The sequence below is a fragment of the Rattus norvegicus genome, chromosome 13 (genome assembly GCF_036323735.1).
Source record: "Rattus norvegicus strain BN/NHsdMcwi chromosome 13, GRCr8, whole genome shotgun sequence".
NCBI lineage: Eukaryota > Metazoa > Chordata > Mammalia > Rodentia > Muridae > Rattus > Rattus norvegicus.
In genome coordinates, this window is record NC_086031.1 from 95,135,207 (window position 1) to 95,162,252 (window position 27,046).

At 48.7% G+C, this 27,046-nt stretch overlaps 2 protein-coding genes across 2 annotated transcripts; both read left to right on the forward strand.

Annotated features, from left to right (window-relative positions):
- The first annotated feature begins 11,932 nt into the window (after nt 1-11,932).
- Lefty2 (Left-right determination factor 2) lies at nt 11,933-16,451 on the forward strand. Its single transcript, NM_001007556.1, is given in 5 exon segments — nt 11,933-12,246; nt 12,943-13,189; nt 13,445-13,684; nt 15,886-16,247; nt 16,250-16,451. Coding segments are annotated over 4 exon segments (1,099 nt in total). The 5' UTR covers nt 11,933-11,996; the 3' UTR covers nt 16,250-16,451.
- A 6,578-nt stretch (nt 16,452-23,029) lies between these two features.
- Pycr2 (pyrroline-5-carboxylate reductase 2) lies at nt 23,030-26,824 on the forward strand. The gene is made up of 7 exons (NM_001012208.1): nt 23,030-23,211; nt 23,414-23,484; nt 24,589-24,768; nt 24,887-25,108; nt 25,312-25,404; nt 25,504-25,667; nt 26,197-26,824. Exons 1-7 carry the CDS (start codon nt 23,145-23,147, stop codon nt 26,360-26,362), a joined length of 963 nt encoding a protein of 320 aa, NP_001012208.1. The 5' UTR covers nt 23,030-23,144; the 3' UTR covers nt 26,363-26,824.
- The last annotated feature ends 222 nt before the right edge of the window (nt 26,825-27,046 follow it).

The following is a 27,046-nucleotide window of genomic DNA, read 5'->3' on the forward strand; positions in this document are numbered from 1 at the left end:
CTGTAATTCCAGCTCCACGGGATCTGGCACGTGCACCAGTCACACATATGGGGCACACATGCAGACAAAACATACATATACATCTAATGCGAACATACTGGCACATAAAACATAATATATTCAAACATCAGAGGTCCTAAGTTCAAATCCCAGCAACTGCATGGTGGCTCACAACCATCTGTAATGAGATCTGAAGCCCCCTTCTGGTGTGTCCAAAGACAGCTACAGTGTACTTACATAATAAATAAATAATAAATACATAAATGAGTAAATCTTAGAAAGCAAGCAAGCAAGCAAGCAAGCAAGCAAGCAAGCAAGCAAGCAAGCAAGCGTTTTAAGCAGGGCAGTAGTGGCATACAACTTTAATCCCAGGACTCAGGCAGAGGCAGAGGTAGAGGTAGAGGCAGAGGCAGAAGGCAGAGGCAGGCAGATCTCTGTCAGTTCAAGGTCATCCTGATCTACACAGCAAGTTCCAGGGCTACACAGAAAAACCTTGTTTCAAAACCAAGACAACAACAAACACCCCCCACCCCAAAAAAAAGGGAAGAAAAGAAAATGTTCTTATTTTTTGTGGCTTTTGTTTTGCTTTGAGACAGAGTATCACTGTGCAACCCAGGCTAGCCTACAAACCTTATCTGAAATGCCTACTCTTCTCTCAGTCTTCCTGAGACCTGCAATACAGATATATATATATGCCACCAGATCCAATTAAGAAAGCATTCTTCAATAATTTGCAAAAATGTACAGGGTTAATAAATTCAACTTTTGGGCTGGAGAGATGGCTCAGAGGTTAAGAGCACTGACTGCTCTTCCAGAGGTCCTGAGTTCAATGCCCAGCAACCACATGGTGGCTCACAACCATCTGTCATGGGATCTGATGCCCTCTTCTGGTGTGTCTGAAGACAGCAACAGTGTACTCATATACAGGAAATAATTAAATAAATAAGTCTTTTTTAAAAAGATAAATTCAGGGTTGGGGATTTAGCTCAGTGGTAGAGTGCTTGCCTAGGAAGTGCAAGGCCCTGGGTTCAGTCCCCAACTCCGAAAAAAAGAACCAAAAAAAAAAAAAAAAAAAAGATAAATTCAACTTTTTTTTTTTAAAAAGATTTATTTATTTATTATAAGTACACAGTAGCTGTCTTCAGACACACCAGAAGAGGGCATCAGATCTCATTATAGATGGTTGTGAGCCACCATGTGGTTGCTGGGATTTGAACCTGAGTTCAGGACCTCTGGGAGAGCAATCAGTGCTCTTAACCACTGAGCCATCCTCTCCAGCCCAGATAAATTCAACTTTAACAAAGAAAGTAATTATTAAAAGAGAAGATGCCAGTTGCGACATGAAGAATCTAGTCGACATGTTTATAATAAGGAAATGCTCTATGTCCAGAAGCCACAAGGCAACAAGGAAGAGACAAGCTTGAGGGATAGAGCCATGGCTCAGTGGTTAGGAGCACATGTGCCCTCCTCCAGAGGACCTGGGTTCGTGTCCCAGGACCGACAGCTGCAGGGGAATCCAACGACCTCTGACGCTACCTTCAGTTAGTGCACATACCTCCCCTAACCCACAAACATATCCGTAATTAAGGAAATAAAATCTTTTAAGATGTTTTAAAAAGTCATACTTGGAGTAGACAGAGTTGGGTGTTGTGCATGTCTGTAACTCCACCCTGAGGCAGAAGGATTACAGATGGTTTTGTTTATTTTTTTATCATCAGAGTCTTGAACTTGAGCCTAGCCTGATCCAAAAATCACTCTGTAGCCCAGGGCTGTCTATCCTTAAACTCATGGGATCCTCTTACCTCAGCCTTCTGAATTTTGGGATTACAGGCTTGAGACATGCTGGGCAGGACTGCAAGTTTAAGGACAGTCTGAGCCACATGGTGAGACCCTGTCAAGAAGGAAAGAAAAAGGGTGTGTTGGGGAATCTGAGTGCCTATAAACACTGGAACATTCCATCCCACTGATACGCAGAGGAGTACAATACAAAGACAAGCTATCTGATTCCTTCCTGTTCCAACTACACACTAGGTGGACCTAGATGTAGGTGCTTAATTAAGAGACTGTTAGGAAACTCTCTCTCAACCCACATTTAAGTAGGTCTTTAATGGGAGTAATCTACAAGAATCTGGCAAAACCATGAAATCTGAAAATCTGAACACCTTTCAACTCAGTTTCCAGGATCTATTCTCGAGAAATGCCTTTGCACAAGCTCCATTCCCCCCCCCCCTCTCTCACTCGTTCTGTGTGTGTGTGTGCATGCCCGTGTGCGCATTCAAGGGAGGGCAAATGAATAAATGAATACTGGGTCTGTTGGAAATCACTGGGATTACACACACAAACACACACGCACACACACACACACACACACACACATACCATATACACACACGCACGCACACACAAGTTAATACCTGTAATTGATTACCAGCATTCCAAAATGCTGTGGAAAGAAGATTATTGGGAGTTTGTGGCCACCTTGGGTTACATAGTGACTTCTACCCTGGTTCAAAAACCTAAAAGAATAATAGTATAATTAATTTATGGCAAAAATGTCAAAAAAATAATACAAAAATGATAGCAGTGGTTGAACATCTTGGGAGAGCAGCGAGGATGAAGGAATGTACTAGAGTAAGGAAGTTTGAGGTTGTCTTTAAATAGTACTATTTAATCAGTAGCTCGGTGATAGAATACTTGCCTAGCATGTGGAAAGGCCTGGCTGGGTTCAAGCCCTAGAATCAGTCATCAATCAATCAATCAATCAACCATCAATCAACAAGTAAATAAGTCAGAAGAAAGGCGAGGTGCAGAGTGGGGGAGGTAGTTAATGCTGTTTTGTTTCACAGCAGAGAACCGTTAGGAAATCATTGTTTTAAAAAAAAAATCTAATTATGGTTTTGAGGCAAGCCATCAGAAGTTATCTTCAAGGAGTGGAGAAGATGAAACAGGAGGTAATTGCTTCTCTATGCTGTTTGATTTTGGGTCACACGTCTCCAAAAGGCTCCCACCAGGGCCTCCCCGTGCTCTAGGAGGAGGCCAAATGCTGGCAGGGGAGCTCAGAGGAAGCAAAAGCACTTGGTGGTTGGGATGTCACCTTACCTAATGAACACGCAGGAGGGGGGTAGGACAGGCCAGCTAGGCTTCTCCCCAAAGTGATGCAAATGCTAGTTTTCCTCCCATGCCAGCAGCAGCTGAGCTACAGTACCCAGCGGACATTTCTGGAGAGAGAATCTGTCCCCACAGGACTGTGTATCCCAGTGATTCCCAACAGACCCCGTATTCATTACAATGTATCTGTTTGCCCAGCAAACCTCTGGTTGTTAGGAATGTAAATTTCCCCTCCCTATGTTATCACCAACCCGGGGGGATTACAGTAAAGGGCAATGGGCCTTCTCACTAATACCTTTGCTTGCATTAACCTCTCCCAGGCCTTCATCCTGTATATGGATAGTCCAGCCCACAAGTAAAAAGCCGGTTCTGCTCCCCTTCTCTAGGCAGATTGGAGTGGCGTGAACCTATAGTTCCAGCGGAAGTATAAGGTTGGAGGCCAGGGTCCTGGGAACGGCCCTGTCTGTTAAAAATGGAAGGGAGGGAAAGAGAAGAGGGGAGGAAAGAGAATTTTCCACTTCCAAATACTCTGTGACTCATATATGGAAATTAAAAAGGTTATCTGTTTGCAGGGGCAGCAGGGGCTCCAGAGCCTGGTGAGGTAGAGGAGCAGACGGTGGGACAAGGTTTGCTAAGGGGTGTGTGTGAGGGCATGGCTCTGTGGGAGGACTAAGTTCTGGTGTGACTGCATCAAGAGTGGTTATAGACGGCCGCCCCGTTGGAGTTGCTGGGGTTGGAGGCAGAGCTCTGGGTGGAGTGTACACTTGGTATACTTGAGGCCCTGAATTCAATGAGTTGTAGTATTTGTGTGTTACAAAACAACTTGAGGAGAGTGTGTCAGAGTGAAACACAGAGGAGATGAGATGAAAGGGGAGGGGAGGGGGGAGAGAAGAGAGGAGAGGAGAGGAGAGCAGAGGAGAGGAGAGCAGAGGAGAGGAGAGGAGAGCAGAGGAGAGGAGAGGAGAGCAGAGGAGAGGAGAGGAGAGCAGAGGAGAGGAGAGGAGAGCAGAGGAAAGCAGAGGAGAGGAGAGGAGAGCAGAGGAGAGCAGAGGAGAGGAGAGGAGAGCAGAGGAGAGGAGAGCAGAGGAGAGCAGAGGAGAGGAGAGGAGAGCAGAGAGCTCGTGTGAGCACAGGGAAAAGTGATCCCCCAGGGAGGAAGGGGATCAGAGCAGTATTTATTGCCGTATGAAACCAGAGCTCAGTGCAGGTTATCACGGAGACAACCTGCCCACCCTCCTGCTCTGGTACTGTTAGACAGCATTGCTCTAGCCAGGATCGCTATGTCTGTGTAGGTGAGCTTCCTACTGTCTGTCCTTACATACACCAGCGTGCTTGTTTCTTTTCTTCAGCTTTAACATTGTATCTGACTGGAGACCGTTCAGTTCTTACTTTAAGCACTGTGTGGCCTCTGGCTCCATCCTTAGCACTGAGAAAGAGAAGTGCTTGCCGCCGGGTTGACTTTTGACAAAGACCTCCTGAACCCAGACTGCTATCACAGGTATCCAGCTTCTCACTTCTTACTGCTCAGTGATTTTCTCCCCTCCCCTCATCCTCTTCTCTTTACTCTTTTGTATCATCTCCCCTCTCTAGAAGGCTGTGTGAACTGACCTTTTTGGCATTGTTTGTTCCCCATGTGACTGCAGGACCACAGGGAACTGCTTCTCTCTACTGAGATTGTCTCTGCTGTCAGGAGGGAGGGAACAATGCCCAGGGGAGGATGGGAGAGATGCTAACACTAGGAGAGAGTTTTCAGGAAGGAAGGAAGGCTTATGCTGTGAGCTGAAGACTTATGTGTGTGTACTATGTCCCAGGTTCTTTCCCTCACACTCAAAGGAAATAACACTGGAACCTGTAAATGAAATTGAAAATGAACTTGAAAATGAGAATTATTTTTTTGTTTTGTTTTGCTTGAGACAGGGTTTCTCTCTCTCTCTCTCTCTCTCTCTCTCTCTCTCTCTCTCTCTCTCTTCTCTTCTCTCTCTCTCTCTCTCTCTCTCTCTCTCTCTCTCTCTCTCCATATATATATCTGGTTGTCTGAAACTCACTATATAGGCCAAGGCTGGTTTTGAACTTACAGAGATCCTCCTGCCTTTGCCTCCCCAGTGTTTGGATTAAAGGCATGCACCACCACACCAGCCTGAGAAATGTTTTAAGGGTCAAGATGAGAGAGAGGAGAGAGAGGAGACTGATAAAATGGCTCAGTGGTAAAGGTGCTGCCAAGACTGGTGACCTGAGTGGGAGTCCCCAGCATCCACAGGAAAATTGACTCCTGTGAGTGTGTGCACACCACACACACACTTACCACACACAACTCACCACACCCCACACACACACTCATCACACACACACACACACACACACACACACACACACACACACTAGTAAGCTAAATTAGAGAGGAGACTGGTATGTAAAGGGGAAAATGAACAGGCAGAATGCCAGCTTTGGGGCTGGCTCCCAGGATCTGAGCTGGGCTGCTGAGTGGAGGAAACTCTGTCAGGGAGAGGAAGCTGCCACAGTGGTTGCTTGACCAAGGGCATGGTGGGGACCCTTGTGCATAGTGTAGAAATGGAAGGAAGAAGGGGATGGTCCTGAAGCAAGCCCTGGACCCCGAGTCTTAGGAGTGGGAAGTTCCATAGGTAACGGGGAAAGGTACGGCAAGGGGTTTGTGGGGAGTAGGTAGGTGAGGGATAGGAATTTAGAGGAAGATGGAGGTTATTCTGGGGCTAATGTCTTCTTCCTTCCTTGTCTGCAGTGCTGCAACTGAACCCAGGACCTGGAACTCGGCGAGCTGAGTTTCATCCAGAAAAAATTTCCCATGTGATTCGTGTATTCTTTTTAATTGATTTCTAATTTTATTTAGCTGTATGTGTGTGTATCTGTGCAGCTGTCTACCACTTGTGTGCAGGTGCCCAAGAAGGCCAGGAGGGGTTGTTGAATTCCCTGGAGTTGGAGTTATGGGAGGTTATGAGTCACCTGATGTGGAAGCTGGGAACCAAACTGGGGGCCTCCAGAAGAACAGCAGACACTGTGCTGCCCCAGCTCAACTGTGCACTCCCGGGGTTCAGAGCCTCTCTGTCTCTGTCTCTGTCTCTGTCTCTCTCTCTCTCTCTCTCTCTCTCTCTCTCTCTCTCTCTCTTTCTCTCTCTCTCTCTTTCTTTCTTTCAAGATTTATTTGTTGTATATAACTACACTGTAGCTGTTTTCAGACACACCAGAAGAGGGCATCAGATCTCATTTCAGATGGTTGTGAGCCACCATGTGGTTGCTGGGATTTGAACTCAGGACCTCTGGAAGAGCAGTCAGTGCTCCTAACCACTGAGCCATCTATCCAGCCCCTCTCCTTCTAACTTATTCATTGAGTGCAAACACACACAAGTCATTACACTCCTGCAGTGATCAGAGGACAATTTATAGGAGTGAGTTCTCTATTCTGGGGATTGAATTTGGATCATCTGGCTTGGTGGCAAGCATCTTCATGTGCTGAAAACCATCTTGCCAGCTCTTAATTTTTTTTTTTTTTGGTTCTTTTTTTCGGAGCTGGGGACCGAACCCAGGGCCTTGCGCTTCCTAGGTAAGTGCTCTACCACTGAGCTAAATCCCCAGCCCCTTAATTTTTATTCTCTTTTCCTGCTCTCGGTCTCTGTCTTTCTTTGCTAGGGATTGAACCCAGGGCTTTGCATATACAGGCAAGCATGCTAACACTGAGCAGTACTTCAATCCCTAGATAATTCTGACTCCATAGGTCCCCTGACTTCCTACATAGTTAGCTTTGGAGAACTACGTATTATATTTTCTCTTTTTTTGCATATGACGTGATGCTGTTCAGAGTAGTAAGAAAGTAAAAGAACTATTTGTCTGTTTCTGCTCTAAAAATTTCAGACAGAGAAGAACCCGAAACAGAGCTAAGGTCAAGGTTATTGTCCTATGTGTGGTACCTTCTCTTTCCCCTCTCCCATCCTTTCCTTTCTTCACCTCACAGGCAGTCAGGAAGCTGAGGTACCATCCTCTGGAAGGGCTGGGTTGTCTATGAATGGAACCAGTCCTCTCATCTGCCTTAGACATTTGTCTCACTGGACTGACTGCTTTGACACACCCCTGTTCCCTCTGCCCTATTTCTCCAACAGAAGTATCTTTAGCTTTTGATTTCTGGACCCCATCTCTATTGAAATCCAGGCAGAGGGCCAGGCTGGGGTGTGGAAGCCCACAAGTCTCACAGGTGACTCAAATAGCAACCCCGGGAACACACATGCCTGGCAGAGGGTGACAGAACAGTAGGCTGTGGAAAGGGAGGGCACAAGGCCAACCCCAAGCTCAGAGGTGGCTTGCATGGAGGCTCCATGATACTCCACTATGTGGAATGACTTGCCCTGGGCCCCAGAGGATGGGGCAAACTGGGCTCGGGGAGATTGGTGCCCGTGCAGCAGCCCTAAGGAACGCACATGCAGGTGGTAGCCTTAAGGATTTGTAATTTTCCACAGCGTGTCTGCAACCGCTCAGAAGATTCACTGCACAGACGCTCCGAAGGGCAGGGCTGGGGTGGGGGAGGGGGCACATCTACAACATCTCAAGGAATCGTGGTTCATAGAGTCTGGACTGTTCCCGCCTTAGAAGCCTTGGGGAGAGAGGTGAGATTTACACGCTTCAAAAGCAGGGCTGTCTGCTGTCCAGGACCAGAGGTGCTGTTTGACAAACTTTCAGTTTTCAGGCCTGACCCGGCTCCACCTCAGACACCCGGTCGCTCTCAGATCCACAACCCGAAGGAGAGGTCTAGCTTTTGCATGACAAAAGTAGCCGCCCTCCCCCTACTTGAGCAATCTGCCCATTGTCAGAGTTTCCTAATCCACATTCGTATCCTTCTCTGGGCAGTGGCTAATTGCCCAATTGCTGTATTTTCTCAACACGACCCTGAGCGCTGCTGGGAATCCACATCCAGGAAGGAGTCTTGGGAAACAGACCCTCTGTTTTTCTGTCTGCTTCTTACACTGCCCTGCCCCCATCCGGACGGGACCCTGATTTGTCTGAGTTCCCAAGCCGCCGGCGGGGCTGATGGCTGGCATCTGGCAATAAAGCCAGCAGCAGACAGTTTGAGGTGTGGGAAGAGCTTTGGCCTCTGAGTTGGAGTGTCTGTGTACCAGTCCTGTGCGACAATAGGAAGCTGTGGCCCCTCTGAGACGGTTTTCTCTGTACATCTACACTGTCTGGATGGTCAGTTTCTGCTCTGGGAGGTCTGGTTCTACAAATTAGCAGGGGAAAGAGGATGGCCTTGTCTAGACCAGTTCCTTCATTGGTACTGAACCTCTCCAGGCTCCTGCATTTCAGGGAGCGTCCCGAGCGTCCCCTAAATTGGGAAGAGGGCCAGGCCTTAGGCCAAATAATGACTGGGCAGCTCCAGTTCTGCCCTGGGCCCAATTCCGAACTCTGCCCTGTCCCAGGGCAGAAGCACCCAGAAGACCTCTAGGGAAGCAGGAATGCAGGAAAGAAAGGGTCCTCCAGGGGTTGGGGATTTAGCTCAGTGGTAGAGCGCTTGCCTAGCAAGCGCAAGGCCCTGGGTTCGGTCCCCAGCTCCGAAAAAAAGAAAAGAAAAAAAAAAAAAAAAAAAGAAAGGGTCCTCCACCTACGGTAATCCTCTAGGTAATTGACCAAGACTTAGCTATTCTGTAGCAGATCACTCTGGGTGCCGAAGAAGGCCTCAGACCCAACGTGTCCATGAGGTGGCGGTAGAGAGCCCCCGTGTGCATCTGCGAGTCAGGAAGGCACCGGCCGCAGACGCGGGTCTTGGGATAGATGCCTATTGAACCACACAGCAAGACCTTGGGTGTTACATTTTGACACGAAGCCGGCTACGATAAGCCACAGGGTTTCCTCTTACCCACTGCAAGGGTGGTGGACTCCTGCATATTTATAACACACCAGCCCAGAGGAGTTTTCAGGGAGCTAAGAACTAAGGTTCTGCTCGCCTGTGAATGTGACACCTCTGTACCGTTTGGCCGACTAAAGCCCCAGATGTTAGCATCCCATAAAGTCCCTTCCCTGTTAATCACTTGCAAAGGAAGGCAGCCGCCGTTCCTTTTGAAGAAAGCCATGTTTGTCAACCACCGAGGGCCTGTTTGGGCCGGATACAGAGTGGGGGTCTTATATTTCAGGGGATCCTCATTAGGAGACCTGAGCTCCAGAATGGGATTAGGCTTTGTTTTTTGTTTTGCTGTGCTAGGTAAGCACCCAGCCACTGAGCTACCCCCAGCCCCAAAATGAGACCTTTGAAGTCCTTCTGAGGCATTACCTAGTTTCCTTGGAAACAGAGGTGGGAGAGAAGAGAAAAGTGACTGAGAAGCAGCTCAGGTCATTGGTCTGTGACTCTGGGACTTCCCTCTCTGGGGCCAGCTGTCAGGATTTCTGTATTTCCTTATTTCAGCCTTCCTATCATGTAACCCCAAACTCTAAGTCATATATATCCAAATTACCCTAACTTTGTCACTCACTGTCTGTCCTTGGACAGGTCATGTAACAGTTTTATGCCTCGGTGTCCTCATCTATAAAGTGGAAATAATAACGCAAAACTCCCCACCAATCCCCCCAGGTTACTGTCAGGATAAAGAGTTAGCAATGCCAGGCACACTAGTGCAAGCCTATGATCTCGGCACCAGAGAGGCTGAGGTAAGAGTACAAGGCTAGCCTGGGCTACGAAATGAGACCTTGTCTCAAAACAAAACAAAACAAAGCCAACACACACACACACACACACACACACACACACACACACACACACACACCCTGCATACATGACTTATTAGCTATTATGATCAGGGACAGATTTTGTTTTTCTTTTCTTCAAAGTGGTGGAGAGCAAAACCAAGGACTTGCAAACGCTAGGCGAATGCTGTACTGGAGACATGTACCCTCAGCCCTTTCAGAGTTGTTATTTCTGCTCCTCTTCCAAGTTCTAAGTCCACCCGTTTACTATTATAAACCTTCTACGTGTATGAATATGTACATGAGAATTCTCCTCGAGCGCGTGCACGAGTGTGTGTGTGTGTGTGTGTGTGTGTGCGCGCGCGCGCGCGCGCGCGCGTGTGGTGACAGTAGGTTGGGCTGTTATCCAGAGTCAGTGCTGCCCTTGATCCTAAGAATCAGTGCTGCCCTTGATCCTAAGAGTCAGTGCTGCCCTTGATCCTAAGAGTCAGTGCTGCCCTTGATCCTAAGAGGGTTTTCTCTTCTATCAGGGCCGTCTGAGAAAGACAGAAGTAGTTTTGATAGAACACAGGGCATACCCAGGGGCCAGCGTCCTCCACTGAGAAGGCAGAGGTGACTCCTGTCCACTAGGCCCTTTGGCTCTTAGCTCTTCCGTGGCTGTTGCTCACCTCCCATGAGTACCTAAGAGTGGTTTCCCTTTGCACACACGTAGACATCTGAACCTAAGATGCCTTGGGAGGTGCATGCATTATATCTGTACACCAAGGTCTCCTCTAACCGCATACTGTGACAGGTGACTGCGCTGATCTGACTAGTATCTGAAAGGCACACTTGAGACTAAAAACTGCCTTGTAAGGGCTGTGTGGATCTCATACTCTCGGCGTGGAATGGGGCCTGGCATACATGAGTACGCATACAATGTGATACATGTATCACGCATGCATATGTTATGTATTTGTTTTGAGACAGGGTCTTCCGTCATTGTCACCTGCTTCTTTGGGGGATTAAAATTGGATGATTAAAAAGAAGGCACCAAGAATCTATAAAATTTACCAAGCATCGAGACCCCAGCTGTTCTAAAATGGGAGCTGGGGGGTTGGGGATTTAGCTCAGTGGTAGAGCGCTTGCCTAGCAAGCGCAAGGCCCTGGGTTCAGTCCCCAGCTCTGAAAAAAATAAAATAAAATGGGAGCTGGGAGAAGTAGGGACAGTCAGGTGCCTGCAGCTCTAGACTGGACATGCATCTGGGAAGATCTGGCCTCTGTTTGGAAGGTTCCTGTCCCTAAATTCTGCGGCATAAGCAAGACAGAAGCCTGAACACTCGTGGTATGAGCCTAGTGGGTGAGCCTTCCCAGAAAGAATTGCTGTCTGAAAAGGTACATTCTGTGGTACTCTGCAGGCGGAGAGACGTGGGCAGGCTTCATGTTACCTGAGACTGTGCTACAAAATCTCTAGCTAGCATCATCTATCCGCACTCTGGCATGGGAGGGTAGGGAGGGATGAGGACCAAGGTGAACTTCGACTGACCTGTGGGGGTACAGTTCCTTTGACTGAGACGTCTGTGAAAGTGACCAGAGCCAGCTGGAATACAGGACTCTGCTCCTTCTTTCCTTCTCCACGGACAAACCTACACCTACACTGGCCTTCGGAGAAGTCTTCAGGAATCTTAAACGGGTCTGGCACAGTGAGACAGCTGCAGTTCTAGTGTGCAGGGGATGAAAAGAGGAGGATTGTCCCAAGTTTGGGGTCAGCCTGACCTAGACTCGATTCTGAAATTTACAGCCCAGCCATGGTTATGCAGGTTAATAGTACTTCAACAGCTGGTGAAAGAGACACTCCCCTCCCCAGTCCCCGGTAACTCTCTATCCCACAAAACAGGCTGTGTGTGATATTGTCAAAACTCCTACAGGCATAAACGGTAGTATTGAGAGGCAGCGACCCCAAAAGCCAGAAATCCCAGTCTGTGGGTCTTCCAGACAGCTCTCTGCCTTTTCTAGACAGCCCCTCCTCAGGGCTCAGGGGCTTGTCTCGTGCTGAGTTCCCAGGAGGTCCCAGGGGTGTGACCTTTCTTGTCCTTCCTCCCTGCCCCCCACCCCAGGGCTACCTATAAAGAAGGCCAGTACCAGCCCTCAGCAGATCATCTAGGTCCCAAGGGCACTTTAGGGGCACGTATATCCAGTTCCTCCTGGGCAGCGCCATGCAGTCCCTGTGGCTTTGCTGGACACTCTGCGTACTGCCCCTGGCTGGCCCTGGGGCAGCGGTGACTGAGGAACAGGTTCTGAGCAGTCTCCTGAAGCAGCTGCAGCTCAGCCAGGCCCCGGTCCTGGACAGAGTGGATGTGGAGGGGATGGCCATCCCTACCCATGTGAGCTCCCAGTATGTGGCCCTGCTGCAGGGAAGTCATGCTGACCGCTCCCGAGGCAAGAGGTTCAGCCAGAACTTTCGAGGTGAGCTTTTCCTGCTGTCCCTGGTCTTTAGACAGAGCAGACCGACCATACCCACTCTGGCAATGTGGACCCTTTGTGTGTGTGTTGAGGGGTTCAAGCATGTACTGAGGACTCTCAAGGCCAGGAGGTGGTACCTCAGGCTAGAGTGACTGACAAGACCCGGACTCAGAAAAGGGGAGAGCAGGGAAAAGCAGGATCGTAGGGTAGGGGTAGGCATAGCAGGGGCCCAGTTCTTCTGGAGGCAGTAGTGTGACTTCTGGGGTCACCATCTAGGACCACCTGGGACAGGGTCTTGTGCTATAAACAATGATGTGGGTTACTGGTTGATACTACTTTGTGTTGAAAGCAACCAAAACTCTCAGTGTCCTGAGAACGGTGTAGCCTGCTGGGGAGCCTAGATGGAGCCTCTCCCTATTAGGACTGGGATCAGACCTAAAGAAAGTCAGATTCAAGGCCAGGCTCCTGTAAGGACCTGACTCTCTTCAGCTTCATTACTTCTGGGTCCCAAAGCTCTTTGTGCCTGGTTGGGTAGGTTTAGTGAACAAGCTCTTTCTGGAGATTTTAAGTAATTGGTTTTGCCCCGATGGCATCGAACTGAAAAGGCTCTGTCCAAGCCTACTCGGAGCACAGTGGCTCGGCCATCCTAGAGGTCTTGGGTACCTGTGGAGGCCGGGCTGACTCTGTCCTTGTCCACAGAGGTGGCAGGCAGGTTCCTGGTGTCAGAGACCTCCAGTCACCTGCTGGTGTTCGGCATGGAGCAGCGGCTGCCGCCTAACAGTGAGCTGGTGCAGGCCATGCTGCGGCTGTTCCAGGAGCCCGTGCCCAGAACAGCTCTCCGGAGGCTTGAGAGGCTGCCCCCTCATAGTGCCCAAGCTCGGGTCACCATCGAGTGGCTGAGAGTCCGTGAGGATGGCTCCAACCGCACCGCCCTCATCGATTCCAGGTAGGGGATGGCTGGATGATGATGATGATGATGATGATGATGATGATGATGAGAGAGAGAGAGAGAGAGAGAGAGAGAGAGAGAGAGAGAGAGAGAGAGAGAGAGAGTTTAGCAGAGTTGGAAAGTGCGGGGCTCGACCCTGCAGGGGGAGGGGAGCAGCAGATGATAGGGGTGGGGCAGAACGGAACAGACTCCTCCAGGGCTTCCCTAACAGCCTGCCGGTCCCCTCGCCTGACGCGCGCTGCTGTGTCTCAGGCTCGTGTCCATCTACGAGAGCGGCTGGAAGGTCTTCGATGTGACCGAGGCCGTGAACTTCTGGCAGCAGCTGAGCCGGCCGAGGCAGCCGCTGCTGCTCCAGGTGTCGGTGCAGAGGGAGCATCTGGGACCGGGGACCTGGAGCGCACACAAGTTGGTCCGGTTCGCGGCGCAGGGGACGCCGGACGGCAAGGGCGAGCCACAGCTGGAACTGCACACGCTGGACCTCAAGGACTACGGGTAGGCTGGAGGTTGGGTGGCCAGGGATGCAATAGACCGGATCCTCCTCCCTCTCCGTCCCCCGCCCCGCCCCGGCCCGCCGAGTTTTTGTATCAGCTCAGGTGTGGACTGTGTAGGCTGCCCCAGGAGATACATTCCTACCTATAATATTTTCTAGTGGTGCGTTTAGAAGTGGTGTTATAATATTGAATTATAACATTCTATTTCCACTCTCCTCTTCATGATTAAGTCTTTGAAGGTTTTTAGCTTCAAGACAGGCGTTGGTGGCACATGCTTTTTAATCCTGCACTTGGAAGGGAGAGGCAGACAGATCCCTGAGTTCAAAGGCCAGTCTGGTCTACAGAGGATAGCTAAAGCATGTGTGTGTTTGTGTGTGGTGTGTGTATGTGTAGTGCATATGTATGTGTGGTGTCTCTGTGTGGTGTGTGTTTATGTGGTGTATGTGTGTGGTGTGTGTGGTACGTGTTTATGTGTGGCATGTATGTGTATGTGGTGTGTATATGTGTGGTGTGCATGTGTCTATATATATGTTATGATATATATGTGTATGTATATGTGGTATGTGTGTGTGGTGTGCATATGTGTGGTATGTATATGTGTGGTGTGTATATGTGTGTTTATATGGTGTGTGTGTATGTTTGGTGTGTGGTACATGTGTGCACTATGGTGTGTGTGTATATGTGTGGTGTACATATGCATGTGTATGGTATGTGTGTATATGTGTGGTATGTGTGTGTGTGTGGTGTGTATGTGTGTGGTGTGCATGTGTGAGTGTGGTATGTATGTGTGTGTGGTGTGTATGTGTGTGTGGTCTGTATGTGTGTGTGGTCTGTATGTGTGTGGTGTGCATGTGTGTATGTGTGTGTGGTATGCTTGTTCCACAGTAGGCATGTGATGGTCAAAGGATGACCTTGAATATCAGTGTCTACCTTAGGTCTTGTTTGAGAGAGTGGCTCCTTGTTACTTAGCATGCGGCTTGGCTGCAAGCTCCTGGGGGTTCTCCTGTCTGCACCTTCTATTTTGCTTTAGGGGCCTAGAGATTACCGAGGCCCACTACACTGCTGGCCCTCTGTGGACACTGGGGATTTGAACTTAGGCTGGTCTCATATTTGTCACTTCCCCCATTGAGCAATCTGCCCAGTTCTCGTTTTGTATTTTGAGACGAGGGTCTTGTATGACTCAAGCTGCTCATGAGTTCTCTACATAGCTCAGGATGACTATGAACTATCGATCTTCTGACCTTCACCTCCCTAGTGCTGGGACTACAGGCATGTATCACCTGGTCCAGCAGCACGCACTTTTTTTTTAAAGATTTATTTATTTATTTATTTATTTATTTATTTATTTATTTATTATATATGGGTACACTGTAGCTGTCTTCAGAAACACCAGAAGAGGGCATCGGATCTCTTTACAGATGGTTGTGAGCCACCATGTGGTTGCTGGGAATTGAACTCATGACCTCTGGAAGAACAGTTGGGTGCTCTTAACCCCTGAGCCATCTCTCCAGCCCGCAGCACGCACTTTTAACAAGCTTTTCGGTATTCTTGTTTAGTTTTCTTGAGACAGGGTCTCACTGTGTAGCTGGCCTGGAACTCATGCAGATCAGATTGCCCTTAAATGTACAGGTTGATCTGTCTCTGTTTCCCAAGTGCAAGGGGATTAATGGCAGGCATCGCCATGCTGGACTTTATTAGGTATTGTAGGTAACCAAGTTCAAAGCTTACAGAATGGTGTGCATAGGGCATAGGTACAGGCTATACTGTTTTGGTATCTCTGGGCTTTCTGGAGGCCATCTCCCATGGACACTGGACACTGAGGACAAGTGGGGAATGCTTAAGACCAGGCCTTTGTCATGAAGTTAGGCTCTATCTAGCTCTGTTTTTCGTGGGCCCTCTGTCACATCACTGAACACCTTCGGGTCTCAGTGTCCTCAGACATAACAAGGCTAAGACTAGAACTTCCTTCAGGAGTCTTCTGAAGATGGAGTACAAATATCACCTGAGATAACACGTAGGCCATACGTGGCCCTGGCACACCAAGACCTTTAGTAATCAGTAGCTTACTTTATGTTGTAGACATTTATTTGTTCTTTAACCTTCATATTCTTTGAATACCTTAGGAAATGGCTGGGAGGACTCCCTCCCAGATGCTCTTGACCTCTGCCCTGTCAGGTGACCTTTGATCTCTCACCCCTATAGAGCTCAAGGCAATTGTGACCCCGAGGCACCAGTGACTGAAGGCACCCGATGCTGTCGCAAGGAGATGTACCTGGACCTGCAGGGGATGAAGTGGGCTGAGAACTGGATCCTAGAACCCCCAGGGTTCCTCATTTATGAATGTGTGGGCAGCTGCCGGCAGCTGCCAGAGTCTCTGACCATCGGGTGGCCATTTCTGGGGCCTCGGCAGTGTGTGGCCTCAGAGATGACTTCCCTGCCCATGATTGTCAGCATAAAGGAGGACGGCAAGACCAGGCCTCAAGTGGTCAGCCTGCCCAACATGAGGGTGCAGACGTGTAGTTGTGCCTCGGATGGGGCACTCATACCTAGGGGGATAGATCTGTAGTGCCGTGTCTACATTTTTTTTTTTTTTTTTGTCCTTTTTCTTTTCTTTTCTTTTTTTTTTTTTTTCGGAGCTGGGGACCGAACCCAGGGCCTTGCGCTTGCTAGGCAAGCGCTCTACCACTGAGCTAAATCCCCAACCCCGTGTCTACAGCTTTATTGTCCTAACTTAGTACCCACACTTTACCTTTGCCCTACAGTCCTTGTCCATCACTCAGCTTAAGCACTTACATGAGTGAATCACGTCACTCCAGTAGGACACCCCAGCTCCACTTAGCAGAGGACATGGTTATGTGGTGAGAATGTTCCCAGCTGAGTCTGTCTTCTGGCCAATTCTCAGCTAACTGTGTAACAAAACCCTATGGTGAGAACAGGGGAATCAAAGCTAATTTACTCTCACACAGTGATTGCTGGGGACAGCATACCATGGCAGAGACTGCCCACAGCAGGCTGCGATGGAGTCATTTCAGAAGCTCACAGCAGCTCCTTGTATAAAAGGATGGCATCTGGGACCAGCCATCTGAAATAAGGGACTGCCCCCAGTAGGCCAGGATGGAGACATCTCAGTAGCCCTCTGCAGCTCTTTGTAAAAAACAGTTGTTCCCTTTTTGCCTAACCTTAGCCCTGGATAACGGCTGTATAGGTTTCATTTGTACCTGACTGCTTTTCAGTTGGCCTTGGTGTGCAAAATTATTCTATTATATCTGACATTCCTACTCCCTTCTCCTGCTCTGGTGAATTTTGTGAAAGTAGATGTTCCTTGATGTAATGATTCTTAAACAATTAAAAACGGAGGCATAGGACACAGCACAGCACAGTCCCAATGGCCCGGGTACATGCTGTGTGTTCTCCTCTTGGAAACAATGTAATAACTGCACAATGGTAGTTCCGGATTAATGTTTGACTTGCAAGAAATCATTAGAAAATGAAATAGCGCCAACACTGGGACCCCAAGGAAGGTAAAAGTTATTGAAGTTATGGAATAAGTTTTCCACAACATTTGAGAGTAGTTCCTGGATAAGGATGTATAGAATAAATAAAATTATATACTAGTAAAACTAAGTCAGAACAATGGAACTCTGAGGAGAGTCATTGTGTGCAATGTGCAGAAGCAGAAAGCCAGCGGAACTGCTGAGTTAATTCTTTCTGGCCACTGCCTGGCAGCTTTGCCCATGTCATTTATCATTGGAACTTCACAGGAAAATGCAGGTAGCTGACCTCGGAGCTCTGAGCTCTGAAGTAAAATAAATCAAAAGTTAAAGTTTAATAATGATAAGTTTGCAACTATTATTATTTGGCCACAGGCCTGGGAATTGGGGAAGCTTGAAACTTTGGGGAACAATTATAATTCTTGATTCTTTGTGGGATGTGGCTATTCTTTTGAATTTGATTTGGCAATGATTATACAATGTCTGTTTATTCTACCTGCTTCTGGAGTAACAAGAAAAGACTGGGGCAAGAAACAGGCATATGAGAGTGAGCGAATGGAGAGAGAGTGAGGTGTGTGCATGAGGTGTGCATGGGGTGAGTGTGGGGCAAGTGGAGAGAGTGTGAGGAGAGTGTATGGAGAGGGTGTGTGTGAGTGAAAGGGGAACACACAGAGGGGTGTGGGAGAGTTGAGGCTGGAGATAAGAAAAGCTCACAGGAGAAAGCAGTGTTCGAGGGAGAATGCAGAATGGGTGCATCCTCAAGCTGTGGACGACAGAGAGAGAGAGAGAGAGAGAGAGAGAGAGAGAGAGAGAGAGAGAGCTTAAGCCTTGAAATTTTGCCTGGCAATTTGTACCAGAAAGTTGTCTGTGTCTGTTTATTATGCGCCTTCCAGAGATCCCTGCTTCCAGCTGAGAACTCGGATCCTGTGTCCAGGCTGGACCCAGACGAGTGATATTTAAATTCATTCACACAAAACAAACAGAAGAATTTCAACCAGCCCTAGATAGGAGGATATCTGGAAAGAGCCCACGAGGTATTGACCCATTCCAGGCTTTTTTTTTCCTCTTGAGACGAGGTCTCAATATGTAGCCCAGGATGGTCTCAAACTCAAAACTACTCCTGCCTCTGCTTCCCAAGTACTGACTTAAAGGCATTCACTATCATGATCAGCCCACTGAAGATTTTTATAAGTAGTCTGAGGCCCTTGTTCTAAGAGTACTAAAGGCAGGGAGAAGGGCTATAGGCTGGGACACTGGTCAGGAAGTCAAATATTTAGCTTCCAGAACTGACCACAAGCAGGTGTCTCAAGGCAATACAGAAGCCTACGAGTTACTCAATTGGCTTAAAAAAGAGCAAAGGGCTTCAACTCTGAAGCTTCATGGCCTCAGGGAACAGACAGCTTCTAACATTACGTGCTACTCCAGAGTCAGCATGGCCCAGGTGTGTTTAATGTACCCCTAGAGAACTACCTTCAGAAAGTGTATGCATCGACATGATGTTTTCTAACTTAGCAAAAAAAGAAACATAGATAATCTGAAGAAACAAAATTAAAGGAACGCTTTACACAGTGTCTCACATCATTTTGAAGACTCTCAACAGAAGGGGATGATGGGTAATGATGGCAACAAGATCGGAAGCTGGGGGATAACCAAAGTCTCTCAAGTTTGGAAGCTTGAAGGCCACAGTAACTAAGTTTAAATTCCCCATGCAGCTCTCATTCGAAATATTAGTTTGAATAGTTGCATAAGCTTCCTCTTTAGAAAGTATTTTGTCCCTTGCCATGGAGAGGGGGATATGGTTGTGTGGTAAGCAAGCATTTGTGGAGCTTGGCTAGGCAACAATGTGTCTATCATGCCTGTCCTCGGTTAAATCTTTGTAACCGAAGCCAGGCACAGTGGCACACACCTTTAACCTCCAGGAAGTAGAGGCAGGTGGATCTCTCTGAGTTTGAAGCCAGCCTGGTCTACAAAGCAAATTTTATAGGACGGCCAGGGCTGTTATAAGGAGAAACTCTGTATCAAAGTCTTAAAAATAAACTCTTGTAACTAATGCACAGAGACTAGTCCTTTGCATCTCGACTAGAGTATTTATGTGCTAGACTGTTTTTTTTTTAATTTTTTTAAAGCCATCCTTGGGGATAGGGAGATGGCTAAGCACTGGCTACACTTCCAGGGGATCCAGGTTCAATTCCTAACACACAGAATGGCAACTCACAATCGTGTGTCACTCAATTTCCACAGGATCCAACATTGTCTTCTGGCCTCTGTGGGTACCAGGCATGCACATGATACACAGGTATACATGCACACATATTAACTGCCCACATCAATGAAAACACTTTTTGAAGCAATTCGTCCCACGGCTGGACATCAAGAACAGCAGATTCCTTGTTAAGAGCAAGGGAAGAGTAGAGATTAAATAAATATACTTTTTCCGTCTGGTTTTGCTGGTGCCTTTGTTGCTGGAGTCTACAGCCATTTCTAGCTCCTTAACACTAGGTGGCGCTCTGAACTAGAGTTTGCAAATAACGCTGCTATTGCTCTAGTAGCCGAGCAAACCCTGGTAAAGCCAAACTTGTCAGTCTTTCTTTGGTCTGTCTGCATTTCCTTAGTTGGTATGAACAAATATTTCTTTTACACCTCTACTGGGAAAACCCACAAAACTTTATTCCTTTCTTAAGAGAAGGAAACAAATACTAGAAGTGGGGCTTTTTAATTTTCCAATTTTGTATTTATATAGTTTTTCTTTTCTTTCTTTCTTTTTAAGATTTATTTGTTTGCTTATTTATTTGTTTATTTATTATAAGTACACTGTAGCTATCTTCAGACACACCAGAAGAGTGCATCAGATCTCATTACGGATGGTTGTGAGCCACCATGTGGGTGGTGGGATTTGAACTCAGGACCTCTGGAAGAGCAGTCAGTGTTCTTAATCACTGAGCCATCTCTCCATCCCCATCCTTTTTTTTTTTTTTTTTTTTTTTAATCTTTTGTAGCCCTGGCTGTCATGGAACTCACTTTGTAGACCAGGCTGGTCTTGAACTTCGAGATCTGTCTGCCTCTGCCTCAGAGGACTGGGTCTAACGGCTTGTGTGGCCTGTGGCCCAGCCTACTCCAGTCTACACTTAACACTACATGTCATTGGTTTGCGCCAGATGGTTACAAAATCCAAAGGTAAAAAGTTTCATCAGTTTTATCTATAAAATTATTGTTCATTTTAATCTCTTCTATGTATGAAATAGTCTTGTCTCATTCTTAATTTTTTGTTTGTTTGAGACAGGGTCCCAAGGCAGGGTGTATAGCCAAGGGTGACCTTGAACTTTTGACCCTCTCAAATGCTGGGATTACACCATCTCACTGGGTTATGCAGTAGAGGGAAGGAGCCTGGTCCTTCATAAATGCTACCCACTGAGCTATATTTCCAGCCTTCCTACAATAAACTGGAATTTTAATTTATTTTTTCGAGGCAGGATTTCTTCTGTCATATATCCCAGAATGGCCTGGAACTTTCTTTTTTTTTTTTTTTTTTTTCTTTTTCTTTTTTTCGGAGCTGGGGACCGAACCCAGGGCCTTGCGCTTCCTAGGCAAGCGCTCTACCACTGAGCTAAATCCCCAGCCCCGGCCTGGAACTTTCAAACTTCCTGCCTATGCCTCCAGACCAACGCCATTACAAGATCTGCACATCCAAACCATCCTAGCTTATCCCGCTGAACTGCTCTAACAAAAACAGCAAGACTAAAATCTATTTTAAGATGTCCTCATTGTTGGGGGGAAAATGTCATATTGGTCCTCCCCAGGTGGTGAGACTGAAGTCGGTGCTGAAGTACAGGTCAGTGCTCAGCCCATGCCCGATGTGTAAAAGCCTGGCTTCCATCTGAAGTACTGAAAAAGGTAAAAAAAAAAAAAAAAAAAAGCTTTCTACTGAATCTAATTTTGGAGTGATAGCCGAAGGTGAGGGAGGGTTGGCTGCTAGAGACTGGCCATCTGCCTCGCTGGAGGCACCTCAGTATTCCGTCTCATCGCCTAGATCTTCCTAGTCATCAGAAGGGACAGGCCTGTGACTTAGGATAAGACAAGAGGAAGGCCCGGAGGCCCTGATAGAAATAACGCTGGGGGAAAAAAAAAAAAAGAAATAAAGCTGGGGGTTGGGGATTTAGCTCAGTGGTAGAGCGCTTGCCTAGCAAGCACAAGGCCCTGGGTTCGGTCCCCAGCTCCGAAAAAAAAAATAAAAAGAAAAAAAGAAAAAAAAAAGAAAAAGAAAGAACGCTGGGGGCGGAGAACACAGGAGGGAGGAGGCTGAATTGGTTTTCCTATCGGCTGGGAGGTGACTACAGGAAGGGGGAGAACACCTTTGAGACAGACGCCAGGCCAGACGTGAGGACACTCAAGCAGGACAGCAGGGTCAGGGTCGGGCCCTCCTGGAAGGTGTGTCCCAAATGGCGGGGGTTGGGGGTGGGGGGTGGGGGGAGGAGGTAGGCATTCTTCTACCTCACTGTAACAGACTACAAGAAGGCAGATAGAGTGCAAGCTTCCGCTTCTGGGAAGACTGGTAGGAAGGTCCATAGAGCTTAGGAACTTAAGCCCAGCCTGACAACAAAGCAATACTCTAGGGGTTGGGGATTTAGCTCAGTGGTAGAGCACTTGCCTAGCAAGCGCAAGGCCCTGGGTTCGGTCCCCAGCTCCAAAAAAAAAAAAAGACTCATTCACCCAAAGCAATACTCTAGCCAAAAAAAAAAAAAAAAAAAACTTTCCAGTTTAGCAGTTTGTTCACCACAGTATGCCCAGAACCTGGCTCAATGGGTACATCCATGAGTTTGGAATAAATACACGTTAAAATCTTGTATAAAATAACGTTTCGGTGGCATTGGGGAACTGCTTATGATTTGTATACTACAGAAATTTACCTATACACCCCTATAATCCCATCCCTCAAGAGGATGAGGATGTGACAGAAAGGTCACTAGTTCGGGACCAGCCTGGACTATATCGTGAGACACTCTCCAAAAGTCAAACTCAACCTGCAGCTGTTCCAGCGCCCTCCGATGCGTCTGCGCATGTTTGGAGAATCTTCCTGGAATAAACACTACGAGTGGAAGAGAGACGTCAGCGGTGATCCGAAGACAGGACCGCTCCTTCAGGAGCTTCGATGCTGGGTCTCTTTTAGATACTCTAAAACCACAAGGTAGGGTGGGCAGACAAGCAAGACGTTACAGAAACCAAAGTGCCAGTCGTTTCTCATCGTCTCAGCTGTTTCTCCAGGTCATTCTGTTCTGGGTAGCAAGAGAAGTCATGTTGGGCAAACAGGCAGTACAAGCAGGGCTTTAAGGAAATCAATAAATAAACCAAGAAATCACGATATAGTAATTCATCTTTTCTACCTAGTTCTACTTCGGAAGGAGCATGCTGAAGCAGGCTTGCTGTAGCCTGGTGTCCATGTGAGGTTCATCTCTAATAGGAGTTTTGGAGATCTCACTCCTGGATCAGCGTTAGAAGCCAACTCTTCTTTTTTTTTTTTTTTTTTGGTTCTTTTTTTCGGAGCTGGGGACCGAACCCAGGGCCTTGCGCTTCCTAGGTAAGCGCTCTACCACTGAGCTAAATCCCCAGCCCCAGAAGCCAACTCTTCTAACCAGGAATCCCCAGCGTCCCAGGCAGGTCCAGGCAGACAGGGTCCAGCGCAGCTACAGGTTCCACCCGCCGCGCGAGCAGGAGGCGGGCTCACCGTCTGACGGCGCTTCCGATTGGGCCTCACCTAGATTCTAGCCTCGGATTGGTTGCTTGGGACACGTGGCCAACCGGAGGCTGCGTATTTGGCGGTGGATGCTCTGGGATTCTTAGGGCCTGTCTAACTGTCCAGTGCATCCCGGTTTGAAAGCTGTTGCGAGCAATTCGGATCCGTCTTTTTCCACGCGCAGACACTGAGCCCCGGATTCCCAGAGTCTCCGGGTCGGCGCTCGCCGGGATCCTGCAGCCATGAGCGTGGGTTTCATCGGCGCGGGCCAGCTGGCCTGTGCTCTGGCGCGGGGCTTCACGGCCGCGGGTGAGCGGGTGGTCAGCCCTCCTCACCAGAGTGAAGGAGTGGGTGGGTGGGTGAGTGAGTGAATGTGAATGGATGGTAGATTTGCATCCATTTACTTGGAGCCTAGCGTCGGAGGCCGGCACTGGTGGAGCTGCTGTGGGCTTCCATTGTGGGCTGCATGATTGGGCCATGTTCCACAGCTGAAAAACTTTGTTCTCTGCAGGCGTCCTGTCGGCTCACAAGATAATAGCCAGCTCCCCGGAAATGGACCTGCCCACGGTGTCTGCGCTCAGGGTAGGCGAGATGGAGGGGAGTGGTGGACAAGAGGTAGAGGACCAGGGGGGGAAAAAAAGTCACCTGAGGTGCCCGGAGACTGGCTGGCTCTGACCCTCCCCTGGGGATGTCATCTTTATAAGCTCTGCACCTTCTCAGAGGCAGCCTTGGGTTGTGGGAGCCCCCAGGCAAAGTTATTTCCAAACACTGGCGTGAAAGTAGGCATATAAGAAAGGTTCTTTTTGTTTGTTAGTTTGCTTTGCCCTGAATTCACTGCATAGTCCGTGTTGGCGTCTCAGTCCGGAAAGTTCTGCTTCAGTTTCCCAAGTGTTGGGATTACAGGCGTGAGTCACCCAGTGAGGCAGAAATATTATTTTTTTCTTCATTGATTATCTGTGTTTAGTCAACCACTCGGAGGCATTTCCTCATTTTCTGTAGCCCTTTGCTATTGAAAATGACAGGGTCGGAGCGCTTACCTAGGAAGCGCAAGGCCCTGGGTTCGATCCCCAGCTCCGAAAAAAAAAAAGAACCAAAAAAAAAAAAAAATAAAAAAAAAATAAAAAAAAAAGAAAATGACAGGGTCGGAAAAGGACTTGGTGAGTTACTTAGTTTCTCTCAATAAGGTCCCAAGACATAACATCTGGCCAGTGTGGGACAGGTCAGGCAGCTCATGGACAGTGTCTGTGCCTAGTAGGCTCATGTCTCCAACTCTGTAGGGCCCTGATACTTACCTCAGAGCCCTAGAGGGAGCCCTGTGGAGGCTTGTTACTCTGGTAAACAGCTGCTAGGTTGGGAGTGGGCTTTGCAGCTCTGCTCCCAGACCGTGGGTGCTGACATTTCGCCTCTCTCCCTGAGCTCTTTACACCAGTTCTCACCTGGCAGACAGGTATGAGGATTCTGGGTTGAGGGAGCAGCCACTTTTCTGGCTCCATTGTGGAGAAGTTTGCCAAGTAACATCTGTACTTAACTTGCCCAGTGGCAGGAAAGGAAAACTGTCATTTGGGGATAGTCCCTGGAGCCCCAAAGGCACAGAAGAGAGTGTTGGCTGCACTGGCTGTTCCATGGGTGGCATGGGGCTCAGCCATATTACCAAGCACTACTGACAGGGTTAACCTCCTCCTGCAGAAGATGGGTGTGAATCTGACCCGAAGCAATAAGGACACGGTGCGGCACAGTGACGTCCTGTTCCTGGCTGTGAAGCCCCACATCATCCCCTTCATCCTGGATGAGATCGGGGCTGACGTGCAGGAGAGGCACATCGTGGTCTCCTGTGCGGCTGGCGTCACCATCAGTTCTGTGGAGAAGGTGCTGACCCCCGGGTGCCCGTTGTGTGAGGGGAGGGATGGCCTGGGAGTGGCTGCTGATGGTGACCTGGGTGAGCTGTGCCCCCTGGATACTCATTTGGCTTGCTGTCCTCCTCTAGAAGCTGATGGCTTTCCAGCCAGCCCCCAAAGTGATCCGCTGCATGACCAACACGCCTGTGGTGGTCCGAGAGGGGGCCACTGTGTACGCCACAGGCACCCATGCTCTGGTGGAAGATGGGAAGCTTCTGGAGCAGCTGATGAGCAGTGTGGGCTTCTGCACAGAGGTGGAGGAAGACCTCATTGATGCTATCACAGGGCTCAGCGGCAGCGGGCCCGCCTACGTGAGTGGTCCTCACCTGCCTATTGGCTTGCATGAATCCTAGGAGGGGCTGGGGGCGGGAAGAGGGCAGCAGGCACATCTCTTGGACACGGCTGGCTGGTGGAAGGTGCTGACCTTTAGGATCCGTTCCAGTCGTCAGAGAAAGCAGCCTCTGGGGTGTGGTGCGTGGATGCTCGTTCCCGAGTTCAGAGGGTATCTCCACAGGCGTTTATGGCCCTGGATGCGCTGGCAGACGGCGGGGTGAAGATGGGCGTGCCGCGGCGCCTGGCAGTCCGACTGGGAGCTCAGGCGTTGCTGGTTCGTGTGTTTGCGTGTTTGGTTTTAGGGTTGTGTTTTGGGGTGGGGGGCGGTACTGAGCTGGGCGTAGGCTGGGTCTAATTCTTCTTTGTGTCTCAGGGAGCAGCTAAGATGCTGCTGGATTCAGAGGACCACCCGGGCCAGCTCAAGGACAACGTCTGCTCCCCTGGGGGGGCCACCATCCATGCCCTGCACTTCCTGGAGAGTGGGGGCTTCCGCTCTCTGCTCATCAATGCAGTTGAGGCCTCCTGTATTCGAACAAGGTGCGCGAGGCCCCCTCTCCCCAGACTGAGTTCTTCCATTTCCAGCCTACCCTGGGGTGGGCTGCTGGGTTTCAGGAGTGGTCTGTCCTCTGATGGTTACTATGGTTTCAAGCTTCCTTTGGCCAAGGGTTTGCTACCTTTCCTTTACTTAGTTTCTTATCACACTCCTGATGGCTATGATTAACTTTGATTTGTAGATGGGGCACATTCAAGATCTAAATGTTCAATGGTGGAGGTGGGATTCAACTCCTGACTGACTTCAAGCCCTATAACTTCCTATACTTTTTTCCCTCGTGTGGTCACAGATATCACTGAAACACTGTAGCTAGCTTTAATTGCACGAAATGACTATGATAACCCCTGTTAGTTAAATAGGACTCTTGGGAAGCTTGGAGCTCCTCTGGTTTGAGAGTCCGAGTCTTGGTGGTGTCAGACTGAGAGTCTGGGGCTTTATAGGTGGGGAAGGTGGGGGAGGCTCAAAGCTCTGGCTCCAAGGTTTATCAGCTTCCTGGTGGGGCTTTGTTTACAGAGAGCTGCAGTCCATGGCTGACCAAGAAAAGGTGTCCCCTGCCGCCCTTAAGAAGACCCTCCTGGACAGAGTGAAGCTGGAGTCACCCACGGTGTCCACGCTGGCCCCACCCAGCTCAGGGAAACTCCTTACAAGAAACCCTGCCCAGGGAAGCAAGAGGGAGTGAGGAGGAGTCTGTGGGGTGTCCCTGTCCCCTGTAGTACAGGGAGGGCAGGCTCAGGTCTGGGGGTGAAAGCTGCTTACTCTGTTCACCTGGTGCCACCAAGTCCTTCTCTTGTCCTGTGGCAGAAGGCACTCTGAAGAGGCAGCTGATGCCAGAAGCCAGAGAGCCCAGCGTGCCTCTCCAAGAGAGGTGGAGGCCCTGGAGTCTGCATCCCCCTCAGCAGAAGTCTGTGGAGAACTTTAGTTAGATCCAAGGGTGGTTCAGTTTGACCTCCAGGTGAGGTGAGTGGAAACAGGAATCCTCTGAATTAAAAACGTGCAAAAGAAGCATGTGGCTGGGTGTTGCAGGTGGATGTGTGGGGAATCCCAAGACCTTTTCGCTTAACTCTTCTGTACAGGTGTCACCTAGAAGGTGATGTTCTGGGCTAGTTTTAGCTGCTTTAATAAAGAGCTTATTTATTTTTGAGTTCTAGTCTCACTGGGTAGCCCAGGCTGGCCTTGACTTGTGGCAATTCTCTTGCTTCTGCCTGTTTTCCTTCCTTCCTTCCTTCCTTCCTTCCTTCCTTCCTTCCTTCCTTCCTTCCTTCCTTTCTTTTTCTTTCAAAGGGTTTCTCTGTAATCCTGACTGTCCTGGAACTCACTCTATAGATCAGACTGGCCTCTAACCTTGAATTCACAGAGATCTGAC